Here is a 23,407-nt window from a genome sequence, read left to right as displayed (position 1 = left end):
CAATATGATTGACCATTATAGCGTGGCCCCGCCGTGTTAAAAGTAACTCTGTTATGCCATGTCGTGATTGTGGAGTGAATAGACCATGCTGTACTTTTAATGGGATGACGCGGGTTCAAATGTAAAAGACCAATGCGCTTTCCTTATTGCCTTGTAAAAAATAACGACCTTTTCGAAGTAAGTTGTTAAATAAAATATAATAGGGTAATTTAACAAGATTTCTCACGATATTATTTTGAGAAACATAATGAACTAGCCTGCGATTTTGTCATCGCAGCATACATATATAATTTCAACCTGCTGTGTGTGATTGGAATAGTCAATTATCCTATAAATATCTAGTACCTCCAACTAGGACCCTAAGCGACAAAAGGGTGAAAATCTTCACCACCCCGTTTCCAATATCCAAAAAAAAAAACAAAAACCCTATAACTTAGTTGGAGAGGAAAAGAAAACTACTCACACATATTATATTTTGTCTGTTTTTAAAAGATGAACTAAAAAAGTTGTATGTTAGGTATGTCGATATCATCATCGTCATCATCATCATCATCATCATCACCATTAACAGCCGATAAACACTGCGTCCACTGCTGGACATGAGCTTCTTATGGACTTTCATAAAAAATTGTGTCGAGCAACCCGCTTGATGTCCTTAGTCCTAGTGGAGGGTCGACCAACACTGCGATTTCCGGTGCAGGATCGCTTTTCCAGCATTGTGCATGTAGTATAAGTCAAAACATATTGTATATTGACTTCTGCCCTTAAAAGTAGACATATTCAGGCTTTTTACTTAATTAATTACAATCCAAAATACATGATTTATGTATCTAACTGATATTAATTAAAACAAATTCGTGACACTATGCAATTGAAAATCGCAATTCTAAGGAAAATGTCATACAAGACATGATCATGAAAGTGTATGCATGATTTTCCCACAATTAACCTCCACAGGATACACGAAGGCGTCTAATCCCAGTGGGCGTGATGAATTACAAACACTTATATTTATAAAACATCATCGATCAGCATTTTGTTTAAATCAAGTGTAATCATTGATTTAATGTGCCTAATACGTTATATTTTTTGCTGATAATAAAGAAGTTAGTGCACTTTTTAATATCACTAATAAATATATTGTGCCTCGCGGTTTCACCCGTTCAGATCCTTGTAGTAGTAGTAAACTAGGTAAGTATAAGCTCAGTATATGCTACTCTAGAATATTGTGCAAAATTTAATCCAAATCAGTTTAGGCATTTTCGAGTGACAACGTACAGTTACTGTTAGAGTATTTGGATAAAAGTAGCCTTTATACTATTCCAGATTATTATCTATCTTTGTGTAAAGTGTCATCCAAATCATTTTAGCCGTTTTGAAGTTGTAACGTACAGTTCATTAGAATTTCATTTTGCTTCAATAACGTGGTATATATTGAAAAACACTGTTTTACAGCAGGCATTTTTTTTAACTTTCAAAAAATTTTCGTGTCCCAACTATTTAATGTGTTTTTCAAGTAATCTTGAAGTAAATAAACAAAAGGAGGACTATTTTTTAAGTTTAAAAATTAAAAAAAAATCCTCTTTTAAGATACTGAATTTCGAGATATCACATTATTGAAGAAAAGAGACGATTTGTATAAAAGTAGCCCATACGCTATTCCAGAATATACACTGAGAAAAATAAGCTACTTAAATGAGTCACTTACGTAAGGAGCTTGCACATTACTATTTACTACAGGTGCAGCATACGTACAATAGATGCCGTATACTTAATAATGATGCAGCTTACTGTGCCGTTTAGATACCATGTTACATAAGGAGCTTGTATACAACATAGTGCCGGATATATAAGCGTAATAGTGTCTGATTTGCCACGTATTGTAAGTATGGTGCACCAGGATTTTTTTCTCAGTGTAGTTTATCTTTGTGTTAAAGGAGATGGTCCCGTATCATTAAAATTTATAAAATACAAGGATTGTATTAAAATTTATTAAAGTGAATAAATCTAACTAAATAAAAAGAAATAATTAAAATTATAACCCAAGATTTTGAGTTTTATCAAGATGGCGCCCATAGAGCAATTGACAGCAAACGTCAAATCGATTACTGCATTGAAAACGTCATTTATCCGCCATTATTACCTTATGTTGCATTTGTTGGGATATAATAAATATTATTTCGAAATTTATTATTTTGGACCATCTCCTTTTATCGATAGATTTACGAATGGTGTAATAAACCCGTCTTCGTTTTTATACACATTAAATACAAATCGTCATTTTGAGTTGTAACAAAGATCTGGAGCACGTGAACGCGCGAATGACGTAGCAAGCACGTACGAGCTATGTAACCAAGTTCACGTACCTATTCAAGGGAGTCAATTCAGGCCCATCGATATTTCGCTACAAAAACAGCAACCAAAAGCTAATGACGAAGAATCTCTTTGTATCCAGTTGGTATTTGTTCTGGGAAGGCGGTCGGCCACAATTATACATTTTGCGGTATAAGAATTCATCGGCCCCGATTGTTTTTAATTGTTGCCGTTTTTAGGTGCACAGTAGCGGATTGGGAAAACGAGAGTACCTAGCGACATTCTTTTGGTATCCGAGACGACGAGACAAACTGCACTGTTCTAGTTACAACAGCTGCTACTGATAATCATCACATCAGACGATGATTATAGCTTGGCAAATTCGTTCGTGACACTCCCAATGGTCCGCGCGGGCCGGGAGTAGCGATGCTCCGTGCGCACGACTTCATACCCGCGCAGTCCTTCCCTCTACCCCGCGCGCACGATTTCACACCCGTAGTCCTTAGCAGCCCGCATATCATGCGAGTGTAACCAACGAACTTGCCAAGCTATAGCACGTTGCCATGTTGCGAATCAGCTGTCCCCCTCCCCTAGAGATTAAAAAAAAGCCTAATGCAACTTTTTTACACAACAGTCCTGTACGTTTTAAAAATTTAATCACTTATCTCAAACAGTAAAGGAAAATCATCATGAGGAAACCTGCGTGCCTAAGAATTTGCTTAATTCTTTACGTGGGAAGTCTGCCAATCCGCAAGGGGCCACCGCATCCCTCCCTGTCGCTGTCATACTTAAACCACTAAACGAATTTTTAAATTCTTTCACCAATAGAAAGCTAACATGTTAGCCCGATTCCATCATCACCATCATCATCATCAGGTGATATTGTAGTCAAGGGCTAACTTGTAAAGAATATGAGAAAAATAAAAAAATATAAAAAAGCTATAATATCAGCGAGTTTTATGCCCATAGGTATATGTATAGAAGTATAGATTTACGCCCTACATAGTTGCCATTACGCAATCAAAGTCTGCGACCGTGCCTATAATATGGGTACACCATTGATATAATAAGTTGACAAGATACAGAGTCAGTAACGAAAATCATAGTTCAAAGTCGCACTATTTAATCTCATGTGCATTCTGTGCTTAGACCATTAATCTAGATAATCACAATTTACTGTAATTATTATCTTATAACTTTAAATAAACAATTCTTGTATCTATATATAAAAGCTTTTTTTTATTATAGATACAAGATATAGCCCTTTTATATAGATACAAGAATCGTCACAAATAAACAGTGTGTATTATATATAGTACATAGATCGTTATTCTAAACTACAACATACAGCCACTTGCTAGAGTTAAAATTATATTAAATTACTAGGTTTATAAAAAGATGCTGACGGCTATGATTTAAAGATATTTGCAACAAAAACTTGGCTTAAGCATTGACCAAACAACATTGGTAGTTATTGGCACAGTTTTTGTAGGCTCACGGCGATATTTTAACACACCCTAAAACAAGGGACGATTGGAACGTTCTAATTTCAAATAGAGACACAAATCGAATTGTGCCTCTATTTCGTGTAAAGCGCTTATCAAGAATCTATTACAAAGTTGTATATCGGTGGAGTATACCGAGTAAGAACAAAAGCTGTTCAAAAGAGCAGAACAGAACCAGTTACGGCGATCACATGGCTGCCGTGCCGAGTAAAAACTAGTAGCCTGTCCGTTAGAATAATTAATAGGCCCTTGTTAATACTGAGATAATCCAAAAGCTATACTTAAATATTTGTTTAACACTTTTTTTATTATTAGACAAGTTTGCAATTATTAGCAATCGTAGGTGATGGCAAATTACCGACTAAAGTGTGAATTTACTGTAACCTAAAAAGAATACCGCAATTCCTAACCTAACAGTTATATCCTCGTGTAAAATGTCGTTCTTCACATACCAGGAACCGCGACTTTTTCGGTATTTAAAATATGTGTAATCTATCTCTGTTTCCAATTTCGAACAAATTGGTTCTGTAGTTACGGCGTAAAAAAAATACACATAAGTAAGTAAATATTTTCATGTGCTTACAAACAATGACGAAGTTAACAAATATCTGGAAGAACCGAAGCGTCACAAACAGAACCAAAACACGCCTGGTCCTGGCATTCATTTTTCCGATTTTCCTTTATGGTGAAACGTGGACTATTCACGCCAGAGAAAGACAAATAATTGATGCGTTCGAGATGTGGTGTTGGAGGCGAATGTTAAATATACCGTGGACTGCCAAACTTACAAATGTATCAATTCTTTCACAGCTTGTATACCAAAAGATGACTTCACAAGGTGGTCATGATCCTCAGTCATGAGGGACCGACTAGAGACAGAGAGAGACTTGTTAACAACTGTAAGTTAAAAATATTTTTATCATAAGAAAATTGCATTTATCTCAGCGTAGCATAGCGTTTTTATTAGATAAAAGTTAGAACATTAACGGACAAACTTAGAACCAAAAACAAGTAAAATAATATATCGTTTTGTCTGAGTAATAAATTACAGAACACTACATACCTATGTGCTTTTTGAAGGCGGTTAATATACCTGTAATTGCGGTAAAACTTAAATAGATTTAATGATGCAAAGATTAGAAATACATTCTAAAATAGCTTACACGTAATAAAATGGCTTATCGGGGTTCCCTTTACGGTCATAGGATGTGTAGTCCATCTAGACTGGAGCCTTAATTAGTGACACCGCACGGTTTGATGTATCCGGGTATATCCTGTTGGAACATTCTCGCCTTTTCTTGCTGGTTGCCAAGCCACGCTATGAATTCATGTTTTATTTGTATTGTGTAAGCATTGTAACTGCGAATTCCTGGGTTTGGTTCTCATCTTGGGAAAATTTAGGATGGTGCACAATATTGTCTTTCAATAATTTAGGGATATATGTTTCCTTGATTGACAAAGACATAGTTAGGTAATGTGTGGCAGTTTCTCATCTTGGGAAAATTTAGGATTCTACATTGTCTTTAAATAATTTAGGGATATATAATTCCTTGATTGGCAAAGACACAATTAGGTAGTTTGTGGCAATTTATTGTAAAATTAAAATGTATCTTTAGGTAGAGAATACTGATCCTTACGAGCAAGTTATTTCGTCATTAAAACATTTATGTAAAGACTCGCGGACGCCCACAACTTCGTCCCCGTGGAAATCGACACTTACAACTAACTTAAAAACTTAAACTAGTAAACTTTCAACCCCCTTCTAGGTATATTTTCGCATGTGTTATGTCTAGTCCACTAATCATTTTTCAAAACTAAAACTCAAAACATGAACGATAAACGAAAAACTTCAACCCCTTTTTAACCATTCAGGGGAAGAATTTTGAAAAATCTTGAATAATGTTATTTTCAGAATTTTTTGGTAGTACACATACCAATTCTTACAAATGTAAAGAGTGTGCAGAGGTCATATCCACTGCGCTATCACGGCTCGGTCTATGTGAGTCCTACGAATCGTAACCCATCATCATTTAAAATTATACTAAGGTTTTACTAGAAGCTTGCTTTTAAAAGTATGGATACCCTAACCAAGCCATCACTATTGGGTTTCAAAGGAAGACTGTTATGGTAAAAAGAGGCATTTTATTACTTGTCGCAGGACCGTCGCCTGCGTATTTGTGGTTGAACATCCTCGCTTTTTTTGATGTTTACGTAACTTTGTAATCGTTGGCTATACAAAAAGTTGTTATATAATACACCCCATTTCTTTGTTAACATATCATATACTTATAAGGGTATTGGCATTATCACTGCATAGTTTCTGTGTTTATAAGAAAAACTGAGCAAATAGCTAAGTTTTTCAATGTTAGTTGTAATGTGAACTAAACTTCACAAAAAATTTCTGTATCCATGATTGGTCGAAGATACAATACTTCCTGTTTCTCACACTTTCTTAGATCTGTTGAATTTAAAAATAAAACATCGATTAACAATGTTAACTTTCAGTTGTTGTTAGTCAGTTTATTTTAAAATAAATGTATTTAAAAAAGCTCATATTAAAACCTAACACAGCCTTATGTAGTATATACAATTATACAGTAAATAAATTTCAAGGTAAATGTTTTGGAATATTTTGGAAATTGGTTGAATTATTTGTTACTTTTTAGTTTCCTGTCAACATTTATATGCATCACTTCACAATTAACATTTATTTATTTAATACTCTAACTTTACTTACACATCACAGTTAAAATATAAGTGAAGTAGAATACAAAAGGCGGCCTTATCGCTTAGAAGCGATGTCAGGCAACCTTAGACTTAAGAGAACATTAGGATACAAAAAGGAAAGTAAAGTAAAACAGTAAGCAGAAACGATAGATAGGTGTACACAATTATTTTTTTATTAAAATATTTGTGTACACCTATCTAACGTTTCTGCTTACTGTTTTACTTTACTTTCCTTTTTGTAATGTATTTCTTTTTGTAATGTAGTCCTATTTATTGTATTTTTTGTAATTAGTCCTAGTCCTACGGAAAGCATTAGAAAATCCTACCTGGTCTCCACGATACAGATCAATCTAGTGTGGAGACCACAGGCAATGTTATGGGATTTTGTATCTATTTTTGGTCAATAAAGATTTTATTTATTTATTTATATATTAATATAAAACAAAATATTTGGTAGAGTTGACATTTCCTGAGGATGCTCCGGTACTTATAGAAGTGGAAAAGTGGCAACTCTTTGCTATATACTCTTGAAGTTTTATCGGTAACCGTTTTCGGTGTTTTTGAAGGACTTAATATATAAATGCAAAATGTCATTCATCACGAAATCTCAAAAACCGCTTTACGAACACAGATGAAATTTGGCAGGGAGGTAGTTTATAGACGTCCGCTAAAAACAAATTTTGCGACAGGGCTGAATTAAGGAGGTCTAAAGGTGGTCGAAGTCGCGGGCGTCCGCTAGTTTATCTATAAAATTAATTAAAAACACTACACTGTGCAAATTACTCGCATTTTTGCTGCTTGTTGAACAGAACGTCGGGTCTTACCGGGAACTTACCGGGAGAACCTAGAAAAGACATTACGGCTAAAGCTATTATTCCCATTTACAACCTTCCGTTGAACTACAAGTTTAATTAATTAGAAATCCTGATACATTAAGTTTTTACTTTGAATAGAGGTTTTTCTTTAGTTACTAGCTAACATCTCGTATAGATACGATAATTTATTTATTTGGACCTGAGTGACGCTGTCGCATGGGTTCGTCGGCTTTTCGTGGATAATAGCAAAATGAATAAATTATTATATATTCATATTGAACTTCCGCAAAGTAACGCCTGATTCTATTCAATATTTAACATCTCGCAGTTTCGCCCGCGTAGTACACACGTAGGTAGTATTGCTATGACTGTCAGATATAATATATGTTGACCGGGAGCCGCAGCAGAAAAAGTTGAAACCGGTAAGTGGTACAAGTATGCTTCTCTGACTGAGAGTTAACTTGGGCCATGGGCCCCAGTGCCAAAAAATTTCTACGAATCATTTCACCGTGGCTAGTGGCCTCTGGTGACAGAAGAGCTGGCTCATTCTTTGCGCAAAAGATCAGCCTGGCTGTCCAGCGCGGAAATGCAGCCAGTATTCTTGCTACCATTCCACGTGGGCATGATTTGTATAGTTATTAGGCTAAGTTAATGTAAGTTTCTTATTGTAATCTTCCTCAATTAAAAAAATGTTAAACATACATAAAATTATTAAAAAAAATAAAGAAATAATATATTTCTACATAATGGTGAATAATCTAGACTTAATATTATAAAGCTGAAGAGTTTGTTTGTTTGATTGAACGCGCTAATCTCAGGAACTACTGGTCGGAATTGAAAAATTCTTTCAGTGTCAGATAGCCCCTTTATTGAGAAAGGCTATAGGCTATATTTTATCCCTGTATTCTTAGGGGAACGGGAATCATGCGGGTGAAACCGCGGAGGCGTCTACTAGTAATAGATAATATGGTATATCGATGTTTTCAACAACTACAAATTTAATACAGTTATTTTATTACTTGTTTCTTAGTAAATTTATAAAAAATCATAAATATAAACTACTTAAGGCTAAAAATCTAATCGTAAATTTTTAATTCCCAAGGATGTCCGGTGTTTGCGTCGAAAACGAATTTTAATGTGAACACGAATATTAATGAGGAGGTCCCTTCAATATCATAGTAGTTTTTTTTGTAACATTTTAACGGCAAGTTAACGATTAACTGCGATCTTATTGAGTAAGTCGTCGTTAACAAACCAATATACAGCTCACTGCTGAGCTCGAGTCTCCTCTCAGAACGAGAGGGGTTAGGCCAATAGTCCGCCACGCTGGCCCAATGCGGATTGGCAGACTTCAGACACGCAGAGAATTAAGAAATTCTCTGGCGTGCAGCTTTCCTCACGATGTTTTCCTTCACCGTTTGAGACACGTGATATTTAATTTCTTAAAATGCACACAACTGAAAAGTTGGAGGTGCATGCCCCGGACCGGATTCGAACCTACGCCCTCCAGAATTGGAGGCAGAGGTCATATCCACTGGGCTTAGATTATGGGCTAGATTTTACTCAGGATTAGCACAAGGCATACTTTTCATCTCGGAAAAATTCATGGTTCCCGCGGGATTTGTGTAAAACTGAATTCCACGCGGACGTCCGCCAGTATAAAATAATTTTAACTAAGTGTATAACAATGTGTACATATTGATATTGATCTCAAAATAGTCTCGATATATATTAATTCTACAACTATCTATAAAATTATTCTATAACCGTGAATAAAAGCTATCATAAAAGCCACGCGGATTACGTCTCACAGACCACGGTCACCTTACGGAGTTATGGTTCTATAATATAATAAATAAAAATATAAAAAAGCTAAGTAATTTACAAGCTCGCAGCGCTATATTTTAATCACGACATTTTAACATGGGTTTCGAACTTTTATTGCCTCGGCCACCAGCTTACAAGAATTCAGTTTCTCTTTGTACTTCATCCTGTCAAAATAGAATTAATATTTGAGACATTTTTAAATATGACCCACCAACCCGCTTTAGAACAGCAAGGCGAGTATATTAAATTTCAAAATCTCATCTTTACTTATATTCGTCGTTATGAACCTATATTCGGCTCACTGCTGAGCTCGAGTCACCTCTCAGAATGAGAGGGGTTAGGCCAATAGTCCACCACGCTGGCCCAATGCGGATTAGCAGACTACACACAGGTTTCTGTACGGTGTATTCCTTCACCGTTTGAGACACGTGATATTTAATTTTTTAAAATGCACACAACTGAAAAGTTGGAGGTACGTGCACCGGATCGGATTCGAACCAACACCCTCCGGAATCGGAAGCAGAGGTCATATCCACTGGGCTATCACGGATACTATGCTTATATTATAAAGAGGTAAAGTTTGTTAGGTGGTAGGGGACACACTAATCACTGGATCTACTGAACCGATTTTTAAAATTATTTTACTAATAGAAAGCCATGTTATTTGTGAGTGTCATAGGCTATATTTGAACCCCGTATCCCCATAGGATACGTGGGATAAACCCGCGGTTTCTACCACGTACCCACTAGTCTCGGATATAATAAGAAGCCTTGTCCTGGCATATGAAATGATGATGACTAGTAGACAAATTCAAAGTCAAAATTTCTTTATTGAGTGAGAACGTGTGGTCTTTTTGAATCAACGTGATATTATTTGATTTTTTTTCAATTTTATAAAAAAAGTTTATATGTACTTTAAAACATATGATTATATTTTATAAATTGTAATCATCAATGAATAGTAAATCTTATCGAAATAAATTTAATTTTTAAGATAATACCTATATTTGAGTATGGATCTCGCAAAAGAGTAACTTGGAAGGAGAGGAAAGAAGAGAAGAGAGAGAGAGAGCTCTTTCTCTGCCCAGCCCAGTTGTGGGCTAACAGTATGATATCCAACAAATTATATATATTTACCTATACTTGGTAATTCTAGTAAAATTAGTCTTTCCGTAATAAGGTAAACCAAAATTCCCAGTTTTTTCACAAAGCACATGTTCGCGTCGCATATTTACATTTAAGAACATCTGATAATAAAAATAAATTTCGTCCTGACATGATCAAGATTGAGAATTGAAATAAAGCTAAAAATTTTAATGTCAGTGTAAATTCGCTTGAAATTCTCTTAATGTTTATTTAAGTGTCCGCCTATCTTTATTGTTATAGTCCTAACAGCCGTTAATATCATCCGAAAAAATACTGACATGATTATACAATCAAGTACAAAACTTACATTTAAAATTTGCACATGATTTTAGGATTGTGATTAAAAAAATATATACTAAAATTTTAAGCATTTTGAGAATACGTTGAGATTAAAATTTAATCTATGTAGATTTACGACAATACCTAAATACTACAGTTGAAGGTTACAAATAATATGCGATGTTATTTTTCACTTTTTAGTTAAATACGAAATACCTTTGTCCTTATAATAATAATAATAACAATTCATTTATTCATGAGAAAGTACAGAAATAATAATAATTCATTTATTCATGATAAAGTAGAGGAGTCGGTTGATTTTTTTTTAAGATTTTAGACTATATTCAAAATTTAAGCCTTTTTGTGAAAGAAGTGAGTTATTTGTACCGCACCACCGAGGTTTCCAATATCTTAAAGTCTTTATTATAAAATTCCATACAAATGGTCATCATTTTTAATACCGACCTCGAAATTATTGTAAGAAAACCAGTCGTTCGGGTATTGGCACCGTTAAATTTGTCACGTAGGTATTGGCTAATTTGTTGAGTTTTATCTCAAATTTCATTTGAACGTTTCCTTTTTGCAAATAAGATGGATTGAATATTTTATTATAAGTTGATAACTTCATAAGAGCTTCAAATTATTAGTGTTTAAAGTTGATACAGATTAAAGCTCAGGGTTGTCACGGTTATGATACTAAGATAGTTGATTCATATACATTTTTATTACATATAAATTTTTATTACTTATAGTTGTATAAACCCATATTCGGCTAACTGCTGAGCTAGAGTCTTCTCTCAGAATGAAAGAGGTTGGGCCAACGACGGCCGCGTGGCGCATTGGGTAGTGACCCCGCTTTCTGCATCCACGGCCGTGGGTTCGATTTCCACAATTTGAAAATATTTGCGTGATGAGCAATGGGTGTTTTCCAGTGCCTGTGTGTATTTATACATTATATAAGTATGTAGTATATAAGTATGTATGTTGTATGTAGTATATAATTGTATATTAATACTATAATATCTACTGTCTTAGTACCCATATCACAAGCTACTCAGTATGCCTACTTTGGGGCAAGATAGTGATGTGTATTGTTTAAGTATATTTATTTATATTTATTAGGAAAATTCTCTGGTATGCAGTTTTCCTCACAATGTTTTCCTTCACCGTTTGAGACACGTGATATTTAATTTCTTAAAATGCACAGAACTGAGAAGTTGGAGGTTCATGTCCCGAGCCGGATTCGAACCCACACCCTCCGGAATCAGACGCAAAGGTCATATCTACTGGGCTAAAACGGCGCTAAATACTCATTACTTATATTATGAAAAACACACTCAGATACTGGAAACACCCATTACACGAATATTTTCCAGTTGTGGAAATCGAACCCACAGCCGTGGATGCAGAAATCATTGACACTGCGTCGCGGGCGTCATTAAAATTAATTAGTCAATAATAATAATTTCTGAATCGAGCTGCACTTCACTATCTTTGACGTATGCTGGTTGACATACCTATACGAAATTAAGATTCTATGTAATAAACGTCATCCGGTGCCTACTGGTAATCATATAGTAGATATCATTTCTCAATTGATTTGATGTTTATTTTGAGAGGTTGATAAAGACCAAAATAGTGAATAGGCCAGCATACTCGTATGAGTGCTTAACCTAACCTGCCAGGTTATTCTCTGACTAATGTGTCTTTCGGAGCACGACGTCAAGCGAGCCTTTAATATATGTTATACATTGCTATTTTATTATGTGATACAAAAATTATTTCGTAGCATAACAAACTCAGTGGCATTCATTTTCCTAAGCAGCTGAGTTAGCGAATAGTCCAACTGATGTCTGGTAGAAAACTATCGTATATAACAGAACAAAACATTATCGGTCTCTCGAGGAAAAATAAGAATCGAGATTTTTTTCCCCAAACTGACCAACTCAACTCACTTTACAGTTTTTTCAATCAAAACGTGGAATCCTACTTTTTCAAATCTACTTGTCAGTAACCGTGTCAAAGGGCGGAGGAAATTGAAAATGTCAAAGTCAATCACGAACTTGAACAAAATGATTATATTATTTAACTAAGAGGAAAAGTTTGTGAGTTTATAAGGTTATATCTCTGAAGCTATTGAACCAATTACGAAAATATTTTACCAATAGACAGCTATATCTTCACATACTAACATAACTTCAAAAAAATATACCTTATTTTTTGAACCTAAATATATCCTTCGAAGTTACCGATATCACAACTATAAACTGTTTAGCTTTAATTTCCTATGGGTATGAATTATACCGATGATCATACACTATAGTTATAATAGCTACAAACCGAAACCGGAATGCTGCTTGGCTCAATAGTGGTAGTTCTTTCCCGAACAAACATTGTCTAAAGAGCCCTACTTAACTACCAAAATTGTTATTATATATCTATATGTATTAATAAAAAGTTTGTGGTGTTGTAGGGGGTGATCTCTGGATCTACTAAAATTCTTTTACCACTGGAAAGCCACGTTATTTATGAGTATCATAGGCTATTATTTATCCCCATTTTCAAACACAACGAGAACTACGCGAGTGAAACCGTGGGGTTTGACTATCAAATATAAAGGAAGTATGCTATATGTTTATACTAGTATAATATCTATGTTCCATGATAATAAAGAAACCATAAACAATACATTACAAATGTAGAGTCATAAAACATAAATAACTCACTCTTACAAACGGTTTTCACTCGAATAAAACAGGACCCCCAATATATCCGAGTGAGCCTTTCAACCGTACAATCGTGACCCGAAACATTTTAGGACGGTCAAACGTCACGTCCCCATTGTTACAACCGGACAGAACGACATTTTTTGCTTATAGCTATTCCCACGAGGTTAAACCTCGGAGCAGTTTTAACGGCCATACATACATACCACTACCTACCACTGCGTCAAGTTCGCTTGAAAGTTCTGAAATATTTTTTATTCGAGCGCCTTTCAATTCACACGAAACTATATTTTGTAGACCGGACTTTAATCGCATAAATACTCTTTTTAAGTATTATTTTTGCTACCTAGTAGAAAATTATTATAGTAGTTCAAACGAAAAAACAAATAGACAGAGTTACTTGTGCATTTATATTATAAATACTAGCTGACGTCGCGCGGTATCACCCGCGTGGTTCGCGTTCCCGTAAGAATATGAGGATAATATATAGCTTATAACCTTCCTCGATAAATGGTCTATCTAACACTGAAAGAATTTTTCAAATCGGACCAGTAGTTCCTGTGCGGGTTCAATTAAACAAACAAACAAACTCTAGGGCTTTATAATATCAGTATAGATTAATTTACACTTTTCAGAGACGAGAAAGTTCAAACGACAAAAATAGACCACCACACAGTTTCAAGTTGGCTTAGATAAGGATTATTATCAGATTAGTGATATTATCCTAGATTATGAAGGTAAACTTATAACGCCCTTGGAGACAAGATTAAGGATGACTCTGGACCTCAAATCCTTGCCACCCATCGAGCACTACACTTGGGTCAAGGTAAGCTAACAAGCGCGACTAATTTGTACTGCAGCAAATTCTTGCATAACATTCTCTACCGGTTTGAGCCATAGCAGCCTACTATTTGTAGGAAAGCATTACCGGTATAAAACCTACATGATTTGTCATACCTGCAAATATTTCCACGAAAAAAAAATATTCTATGAGAAGTTTTTTTTCCAGATTAAAGGAATAATTTAATTTCCTCAGCCACCAGACAATTTAAAAAAAATATTCTTTCAAACACACTAACTCGTGAATAAACAAAAAAAATATTATACATCCCAAGAACGTATCCGTGGGCGAATGTGAGTGCTTCAATAATTCTATAATAAAAATAAATATTTTACAATACCAATAAAAGTTACACCGATAAAAATGCAATACGCCAACAAAGTGTTTATTTAGTTCGTAAAAATGGCGGACGACAGAAATTTGGATGTTTTACGACATCTTTCAAGCCTTATTTATTGGTCTAAATGTGACGCGTTTATGACTCGGAATAAATATTTTTATACAAAAAACTCGTAATGCGGATGAATAAAATATAAAACTAGATTTCTTCGCATCCAAATTGTGACTTAGTGAATCAAAGAGGTAAGTTCTGTTCAATTTCGTTAAAGAATGTAAAAAAGTAACAAGGCTATTCCTTATAGTAGGTAGGTAGTATTTGTTAATCATTTTAGTTACTCCTACTAATTATTATAATTTGTCAGGCTATTTGCATTAGAGCAGAGGAGTGGGTCTCATCTTTAAGCTCCAGCCGTTTAAATAGATGATGATGAAGGAATCATAATAACTTCCGCAAAATCTTGTGTTATTTGTTAGTAAACTAAGTGAAATACTTTTTATGCAAATACTACGTAATTCAATTAGCATACCATATATACAAAGTACCATACAAACTATTTAAGACTATTGTATTGATAAGTGATACGTTCGTTTAACGCCAAGCGACATTATATAACTGGGGACACATCCGAACATAAATTCGTCGGCTCCGGTTATTATCAGTCGCATCTGATGATAATCGTGATGCCTAGGTACTTAGATACATCTAATCTGTGAGCTACTGGCTCATCCTGGACCGGTTGTAGAGGTCAAAACGCAACCTCCTAAGTAAACCGCTTGTTGGTATATTATACAAAATGTGGATTCGTTACCAGCCTCTTTTTAACAGCCAACTAAATGGCTAGAACTCCCTTAGGTATATGGAGCTTAGACCCACCACGCTGATCCAATTGACAGACTTATTTATGTTTGATTAATAGATGATTACAGTAAGTGATAATAATTATGCGCTCATCAAGGCACGGGTTTGTAACATCGCCGTTCCCAAAAACAATTACCGCTCTGCGGACTGAGAGGTCTTACTGAAAACTTGGAAGAGAGAAATTTCATAGTTCGACTCATAACTGAAACTCTGGAGCCATTTAGGCTAACCAAAGGGCCAACGAGGCAGTTTTTGTAAATGTGGATTACTAGAACGATTATAAATAAACCATATTGTTTAAACGATAAACTAAAAAATATTGATTTAAACTAACACGTTTTCCAAATTCACATAGTTCTGTTATTAGAAGAGCTTCACGCGCGTTGATGTCTATTTTTAAAGAGCTCCTTGAAAGTCTTAAAAAAACTCCAAAAGGCTAAATTGGATGAAAATAGTCACAAATATCTCTGTTAGCATATAGACTTATTTATACTAATGGCTAAAAATGACATTTGTAATTGTTTCTTTGTTGACATTTAACTCGAAAACTACTAAACCGATTTTAAAATATATTTTACCGTTAACAAGCTACATTTACTGAGTACCATAGGCTATTTTTTAACTCTGCATTTCGACGGTGACGTTAACAACGTCAGTAAAACCATGGGGCGTCTGCTAGTATTCCGATATTTCAACGGGAGCGGACTGTACGCAGATAAAATTGCGTGCGCAGGGAATAAAAAATAAAGTACCGAAGTATTTTAAGCGAATAGTGAAATCTAACAAATTCATAATAAATACAGCTTTTTTCAGTATAATATCACCCCCGCGACTGCCCCGTGGGAAGCACGTTCGAGGACGTAATATTCGAGTAATGGTGCCCAGACTAAGGTAGTTAAATTATTTTTGGTACCTACTTATTGAATTGAATTTTAAAACAAAGCTATATTATCTGTTATAAATAGGTACGTTGTTACATTTTAAAAATATAATTATTAAAATTAATAAAACGTCTATGAAGTATTTATCTACCAATAAGTAGATACTTTTTGCCTTTAAATACGAGTATCTCTAATTATGCTCAAACAAATGCGTATCATTAATTTCGAAGTTAAACAATGTCAATTTATGTGGCGTACCAACTGAAATATACGGCCATTTGTCAAAACAATGGCGGGCATTTTTCGCACTGATAAATAATGGCCTTAAAGAATATGTCATGCAGCTTCGGTATTCGTGTGACGGCTTCGACATATGTCAAAGTTGACGTGTATGTAAATTCTGTACGAGATGACATTATCTCAATACGAGTATATTGTACAAGTAGATAATGTGTAATCTATCTTTTATCTTATGTAAATATGTCATAAATCATTTCAGAGCAATACTATATGAACTAGTGTGTGTTTTATGTAAGACTTCATGATTTATACATTTGAACCCTATCGTAATCGGGTTCTAATATTCTTAAAGTTATTTTTAATTTAATTTTCCGTTTTTAATTAGTGTAAGTTTATCACATTACACATTTTTAAGTATGTATGTACATATTGTAATTAATAATTGGTCTCTCACCACCACCAAAATTTTCAAAATACAAATTAAATCGTAATAAATTGTTTTGCCAACGTCTGAAAGGTCGTTTTTCATTCGAATTTTAAATTTCAAAGATTAAACAGAGAACAGAACAGACAGACGTAAATAAAAAGAGTCCTAACAAGTAGTAGTAAAATTCGTATTACTTAACTGAATTATATTTCTGTTAGTTTCTGACTGAAGACGATCAATAACTATTTGCTACATACAAATCTTATGTACATGTATTCATTGTAAGATTTTAAATTGCAGCAATCACTTCTTAAATAGTCTTCCAGTAGGTACTTTCCGAATCGGCATTAAATTAGATGATTCGGCTCACTGCTGAGCTTTAGTCTCCTCTCAGAATAGGGTTAGGCCAATAGCCCACCAACCAACCAACCAACCAGGCCCTATGCGGATTTGCAGACTTCACACAAGCAGAGAATTGAGAAAATTATCTGGTATTCCTTAAGATGTTTTTCGTTCACCGTTTGAGACACGTAACATTTAATTTCTTAAAATTCACACAACTGAAAAATCTCTACCAACAAATAAATGTTTCAAAATAAGCCTTTTGAAACGAATTTGAATATAAATTTCGTATTAACCAGCTAAATTAAAAAACTAGTACATGTTAAAAATACTAATAACTGTATTATTTTACTCAATAGCTTTCAGTATGGTTAAAAGCAAAAAATACCAATCGACTGTGACCTCGTTGTTGCAAAACCGATGCTTTAGATAATCGTTATTTGATAAAGCTTTCTAAAGATCAACATAGGTTATGGGTTGCCAATTGTTCTAATTTGAGCAGGATGTAGCGACTTACTGTCGTGAGTTATGTACGACATAGGTATTTATTTATCTAATTCTTCATTGATTTATGAAACTTTTATATTTAAATACACTTTATAACTTTTTATAAACAAATTAATATTGGTTTATCAACAATAACGAAAAAAAACTAATAAATTATTATATAATAAATTATATAGCTAATTAAAATTGGAAACCTCGATTATAATTTTTCTTAAGTAAGTGTTTCAAGAGCTGTGATAGCCCAGTGGACATGACCTCTGCCTCCGACTCCAAAGGGTAGGTTCGAATCCGGTGCAGGGCATGCACCTCCAACTTTTCAGTTATGTGCATTTTAGGAAATTTAATATCACTTGTCTCAAACGGTGAAGGAAAAACGTCACGAGAAAATTTTCTTAATTCTCTACGTGTGTGAAGTCTGCCAATCCGCATTGGGCCAGCGTGGTGGACTATTAGCCTAACCCTTCACATTCTGAAAAGAGACTCGTGCTCTGTAGTAAGCCGAATATGGGTTGATAATTATGAAGTGTTTCACGCAAAATATTAGGTATTTCAAAGTTGCCGAAAAAAGCAAGTGTATCTCTTAAAAAGTGGAAAATTGTGCACAGCAAAGCTTCACAGGAAATGGAAAGCGCTGATCTATACCTGTCAACCTATAGATAGAGCCCCAATAGCCTCGGTTAAGAGGTCCAACACTAAAAAGGCATGGGAAGCAGATAACACAGCATTTGATTAAATTCATACATAATTAGCAAGATTATTCAAACTTAATCACATTATCATTCTAGTAAATAATGTTTGCAATAAAAGCTTTCTTTTAAAAGAAAGTTGTTTAACTCTGTTAACTAAAAAGTTGCCAAGCCTGATCAGTATGAATCATTGTCCTAATACCAATGAGCTGCACTGAAATTGAATTGTATTACATCATCTGAAAACTGGTTTTTGAAAATTATATTGCATAGTTGGTTGACATTTGAAAAAAGAAATTAGAAATACAGAAGTAATACAATAATGACAAATGAAATAAACAAGACATTTAGTAAGATAAACTATCTTACGCAATAAACATATGATCTTTATTATATTCGAAAACGTAGAACATAACTAATATTGTATTACTATTTTCAGTAGAAAACTCATAGTGATTTGTCCATTTTATTACACAAGATACAATCGAAGCGTTATCTGTAATAATAAACTACGGGAAAACTTCATCGAAATTGATAAAGCCGTTTGCGGAGATATCTCGGACATTCATTTAGAACTTTACAAGGTAAGACGAGTTGTTTTACCCGGTTTTTGTCGATAGGAAGGTTGATTAACTTGTTCATTTCGCTTGTATGTAGTTAACATTTGACACGTGAGTCGCTTTTAGCTCTGTAAATCAACATAATAGACTAACCAATAGTATCAGATATTTATTATAATTACTTGTCTAGTCAAATTTACTTTTAAAAAAATTCAACCGGCTCAAGTAAAAAGTGAAAATAATCGCATTTGTTATTTACAAGACCAATTAAAAAATGGATGGAAAAAACATATTTCGTTATCGACAGGTCACGTGACCTGTCTGTTATCGATCGGATATATCATTCCCATATATTCGTTTCGTTTTCGCTGCGTTAGCATTTGTAGAAAGATAATCGACGGGCTACATGGCTACAGGCCCTGATCCTTTTGTAGATTATAAATGTAAATGTTTGGTTGGTTTTGTGTAATCTAGCAAAAAATACTGATCAGTTAAATCACAAAAGTTTGTACACGTATATTCGCGTTACTCTATCTTTATGATTATATCAATTTAATGTTTTTTTACAGGCCTACAGTAAGCAATCAGCAACATAAATAGACTATTTAATTCAGAAAATACTTTGTAATTTTATGCACGAAAATTCGAATTTCCAGTAAACAAAATCGTAATCATCCAAATCATAACATAAGCCATGTGTGTGAAATGTATATGTAAAAGCGTAAAGTTAGTTATCAATTATTATTAATGTCTTCATGAAACCTAGGGAAGCGAGGGATTATCCGGGATCACTATTCCAAATTTCAAACAAATCAGTTCAATAGTTGCAATGTGACGGAGTAACAAACATTCGCCTTTATATTGGTGTGCGTATAATCACAAATATTTGGTGATGCAATACTAAAGTATAGCGCATCCAAAACATCAAGGGAGCTAACTAATTTAGTACCGCCACAATCAGAGCGCCGAGAGCCGAGACGTACCCGTATGATAAACGCTATCGCGAAGACGCAAAGCTTTTGAGCATTCGCTAAACCTTTTATTTTTAACTCGTGTATTTATTCACTTGTACAGTGACCGATTCCAATTCGATCCGGTGTGTTGGCAACTGAAGTTATTTGAATACTGTGCCACAAGAAAGAAAGATTTTAATTCTCGTCTATGCCTAATTTTTTCTTCTTTCTAAGCCTCCACTCCATTGTATATCTATGGTAAAGGGATCAGATTCAACATCGAGGATTCATGTATGGACCCGATTATTGTATGGATCGAGACCCGATGGACTATTTTCATACTCTTAACATAGTCTTTCCAATTTATTATAGTCCCACATTAGTCGCCCCAAGTACTCTTTAAGAAACAACTTCTGTGCTTTAGGAGGGGAACATACTCAAAGGAAGGTTAGCTGAAATCTTAAAGGTCCTAACCTTATATCCTCGCCCATTGTGAAAAAAGGAGGTCATCTTTCCTGCTGCTTTTAGACATTGTCTTTTCGCTCCTCCCGTCTTTTTAGTTTACGATTCTTGCGTTTCAAAATTAAAAGTTAAATTTATATATTTATTATTAACATTTACATGTGCTAGGAGCAGTCCTTTTTTAACTTTAAAAAAGGAGAAGGTTCTTAATTCGTTGAAATCTTTATTTATGCCAGTTACCTGTAAATAGTACATTTAATGTACATATATTACGAGTATAAATGGCGTATGAGACATTGAGCCGTTCAAAACATTATGTCAATGCATTACCTAAGGTACGGTATGAATACAGAATTCATTTAGGGAAATGTATTGGCTGCCTTCGATGAATCGCTGTACCTGACAGCAACCATATTGGATGGGACTTGTAAACTGTAAAGTTTACTGAAAGACAAAATGAATAATAAATGTGTTAGATTCAATAGCACTGCCTTTTTAACTTTTAAACTTATTCTAGCTATTTGGAAACTTTTCACTTTGCCTGGGGGTATTCCTAACCTGATATATTTAAGACCGAAAAATATTATAAAGAGTTTCAAGACCATTGGTAGGGTCCGGCAGACGATAGTTATTTACTAGAAAAGGCGCATAATTTGTGGAAAGAATTAGTCATGGGTTAAATAAAAGGCAGGAAGTATTCTATACCAAGCGGACTATGCCTTTTAAGTGGGTTGATATTTAATATCATAATGAAGCTAACAAGGTTAATTTTGTTGTTACAATACCTTCATTGAATTACTAGTTAAGGAAACGGTTTAATTTACTAATATTACCCCAATTTTTCTTCAATTTATCGTGTAAGGTAAGATAAAATCCCAATTAATCCCAAGACCTCTTTATTTTAAGTTCTTTACCTAGAGTAGAACTACAGATGTTCAATTGAGTAGTTATGGTATCATGGGCAATCGGTATTAATACGAGTAGCTATAAGAAAGTCATCAAATCTTTTACTAGGTAAATTACATCCCATTTCAAGCAAAGGTCTATTTGTAATATCCAAACATCGTTATTTTGTTCAATATGGTTACATCGACTAATAATAAAGTTCCTTATCGTCTTATCTATAAACTAGTAGATGCGTGCGACATCGCCTGCGTAACTTTAAAAAATTCCGACACTTCTAGAATTATCATATTTTAGTCAATTTACAGAAAACCTTAACAAATAATAGAATCTTCCTCATGAATCACTCTATATATTAATGAAAAACACATGAAAATATAATGAAAATTACTTAATTCTATATGTATAACTGAAAAGGCTAGAGTTATGTTTGAAAAAGTTAAATACTGTAATATCTAACAGAAAGAAGATTTATTTGCTTTTGATAGCAGGTGTTATTTATGATAACAAACGCAGCTACTCTCCAATGCCTAGGACGCAAGCTAGGCATGCAAGGAAGATCGTAATTGGCCAGATTTAGTGCCATCGCTGGCAGGAAGCTCTGGCCACATTTCAAAAATGGAATCACAGAAACAAAGAGATTTCTTGTATAATGACAATTTTTCGGATACCTTCTAAATTTGAGAATTTCAAAAAGTAGACAGACACTTTTATTAACATATTTTGTGTAGGTACCCATGTATGTTATTCAGTTATGTTATTCTAACGTCGTTATGAAAGCTATTGTAGTTCTAAATATGAAGAGCTTTTACCGTGTGTAGCGTATTTTCGACGTATAAACATTTTTATGTCTTATAGTGTAGAGCATTGTAGTTTTTGTAAATGAGTGGATTTTTTAATAGTTTCAGTATATTTTGAACATACATGAGTTTTTGTATAGCACCAACAGGGCAATACTATGATAGAACTATAGCGGTAAACTAATTATATTTTAATGGCACAATAAAATATTAGAAAAGGAACATAAAATAGACTATAAAATGAAATACCAACCGTATCCCATAGATCGCCACCAAATCCCAGAACACGAAAACACTTCAATATTGTATCACTAAACACAAAATTCCTCGAAGTCTTCGAATATTTAAAGTCGTTTTCAAGAAAACTCACAAGAAAATATTAGTCAAATTATTCATGAAATCACATAGATTTTTTGAGGATCTTTTTTGTAGTAAAGAAAAGTATGCAAGAAACCTGAAAAAGCACAAAAACGCGCCCGCCTTTGACGACGTTCAGTGCAAGACTGAGTTAGGTAAAAACATGCACGACTGAATAAGAGGTGCTGTTGTCCCTCTCGATCCTTCGTGTTTTCCTACAAACGAGCAGGATGGCTATAATGGCATGCATTATGGTACTGTCTCGTTTGACTTTTTTCCGATGATTTCTTTGAACGATCGAGCGTTGGATCTATAGGATCTATAGATCTTTATAGTAAGCGTGAGTTATGCCCCTGAACAGTGATTCATTGATAGGGCAGTTAGTTATAAAATTATAGTATTTGCTTTGGATCTAATAAATTGATACTGATACGGTTTTAATGGCGGTTTTGAATTCGTGTCTAATTCTCATACTTCGGTTTCATTAATAGTATTGGTTCTGGATTATTGATACAACATTTATGGCTGTTTGGTTTATGATTTCCAAAATATGTAAAACAGTTACCTTTTTCTTCGATTACCTAAGTGTTATTGTTTGATGTGTACTATAATATTAACCTATATTTTATTTGGTTTTATTCTTGGTCTTGGATTCAATGTCCATTGGAATTTAGAATAGATTTAAAATAATATATTCTGACTATTCCTTCGTAAGTCCTATATTCTATTAACATATTATGTCTATACTCCAACCTGTAGATAGTAGTACATACCCGCTTTATGAGGGAGAATAATCTAAAGTGTAATGGCGTGGGAACTTTTTCATGTTTATTTGTTCACAATAAGTTTTGATGTGTCAGATAAACATTTAAACAGCTACCAAGATTATTGCGTCATATGTATTACAGTAAT

At 34.1% G+C, this 23,407-nt stretch overlaps 1 protein-coding gene across 1 annotated transcript in view; it reads right to left on the bottom strand.

Moving 5' to 3' along the window:
* Positions 1-22,656, bottom strand: part of LOC112058622 (extracellular serine/threonine protein kinase four-jointed) — a 49,073-nt gene extending 26,417 nt beyond the window's left edge. Inside the window, exon 1 of the mRNA XM_024099538.2 lies at positions 22,392-22,656. Coding sequence (XP_023955306.2) covers positions 22,392-22,401 — 10 coding nt within the window. The 5' untranslated portion in view covers positions 22,402-22,656. The remainder of the gene's footprint in view (positions 1-22,391) is intronic.
* Positions 22,657-23,407: the final 751 nt, after the last annotated feature.

Source organism: Bicyclus anynana, chromosome 8 (genome assembly GCF_947172395.1).
Source record: "Bicyclus anynana chromosome 8, ilBicAnyn1.1, whole genome shotgun sequence".
Taxonomy (NCBI): domain Eukaryota; kingdom Metazoa; phylum Arthropoda; class Insecta; order Lepidoptera; family Nymphalidae; genus Bicyclus; species Bicyclus anynana.
The sequence above is the reverse complement of the archived record's forward strand: the minus strand, read 5'-3'. Positions and strand labels throughout refer to the sequence as shown.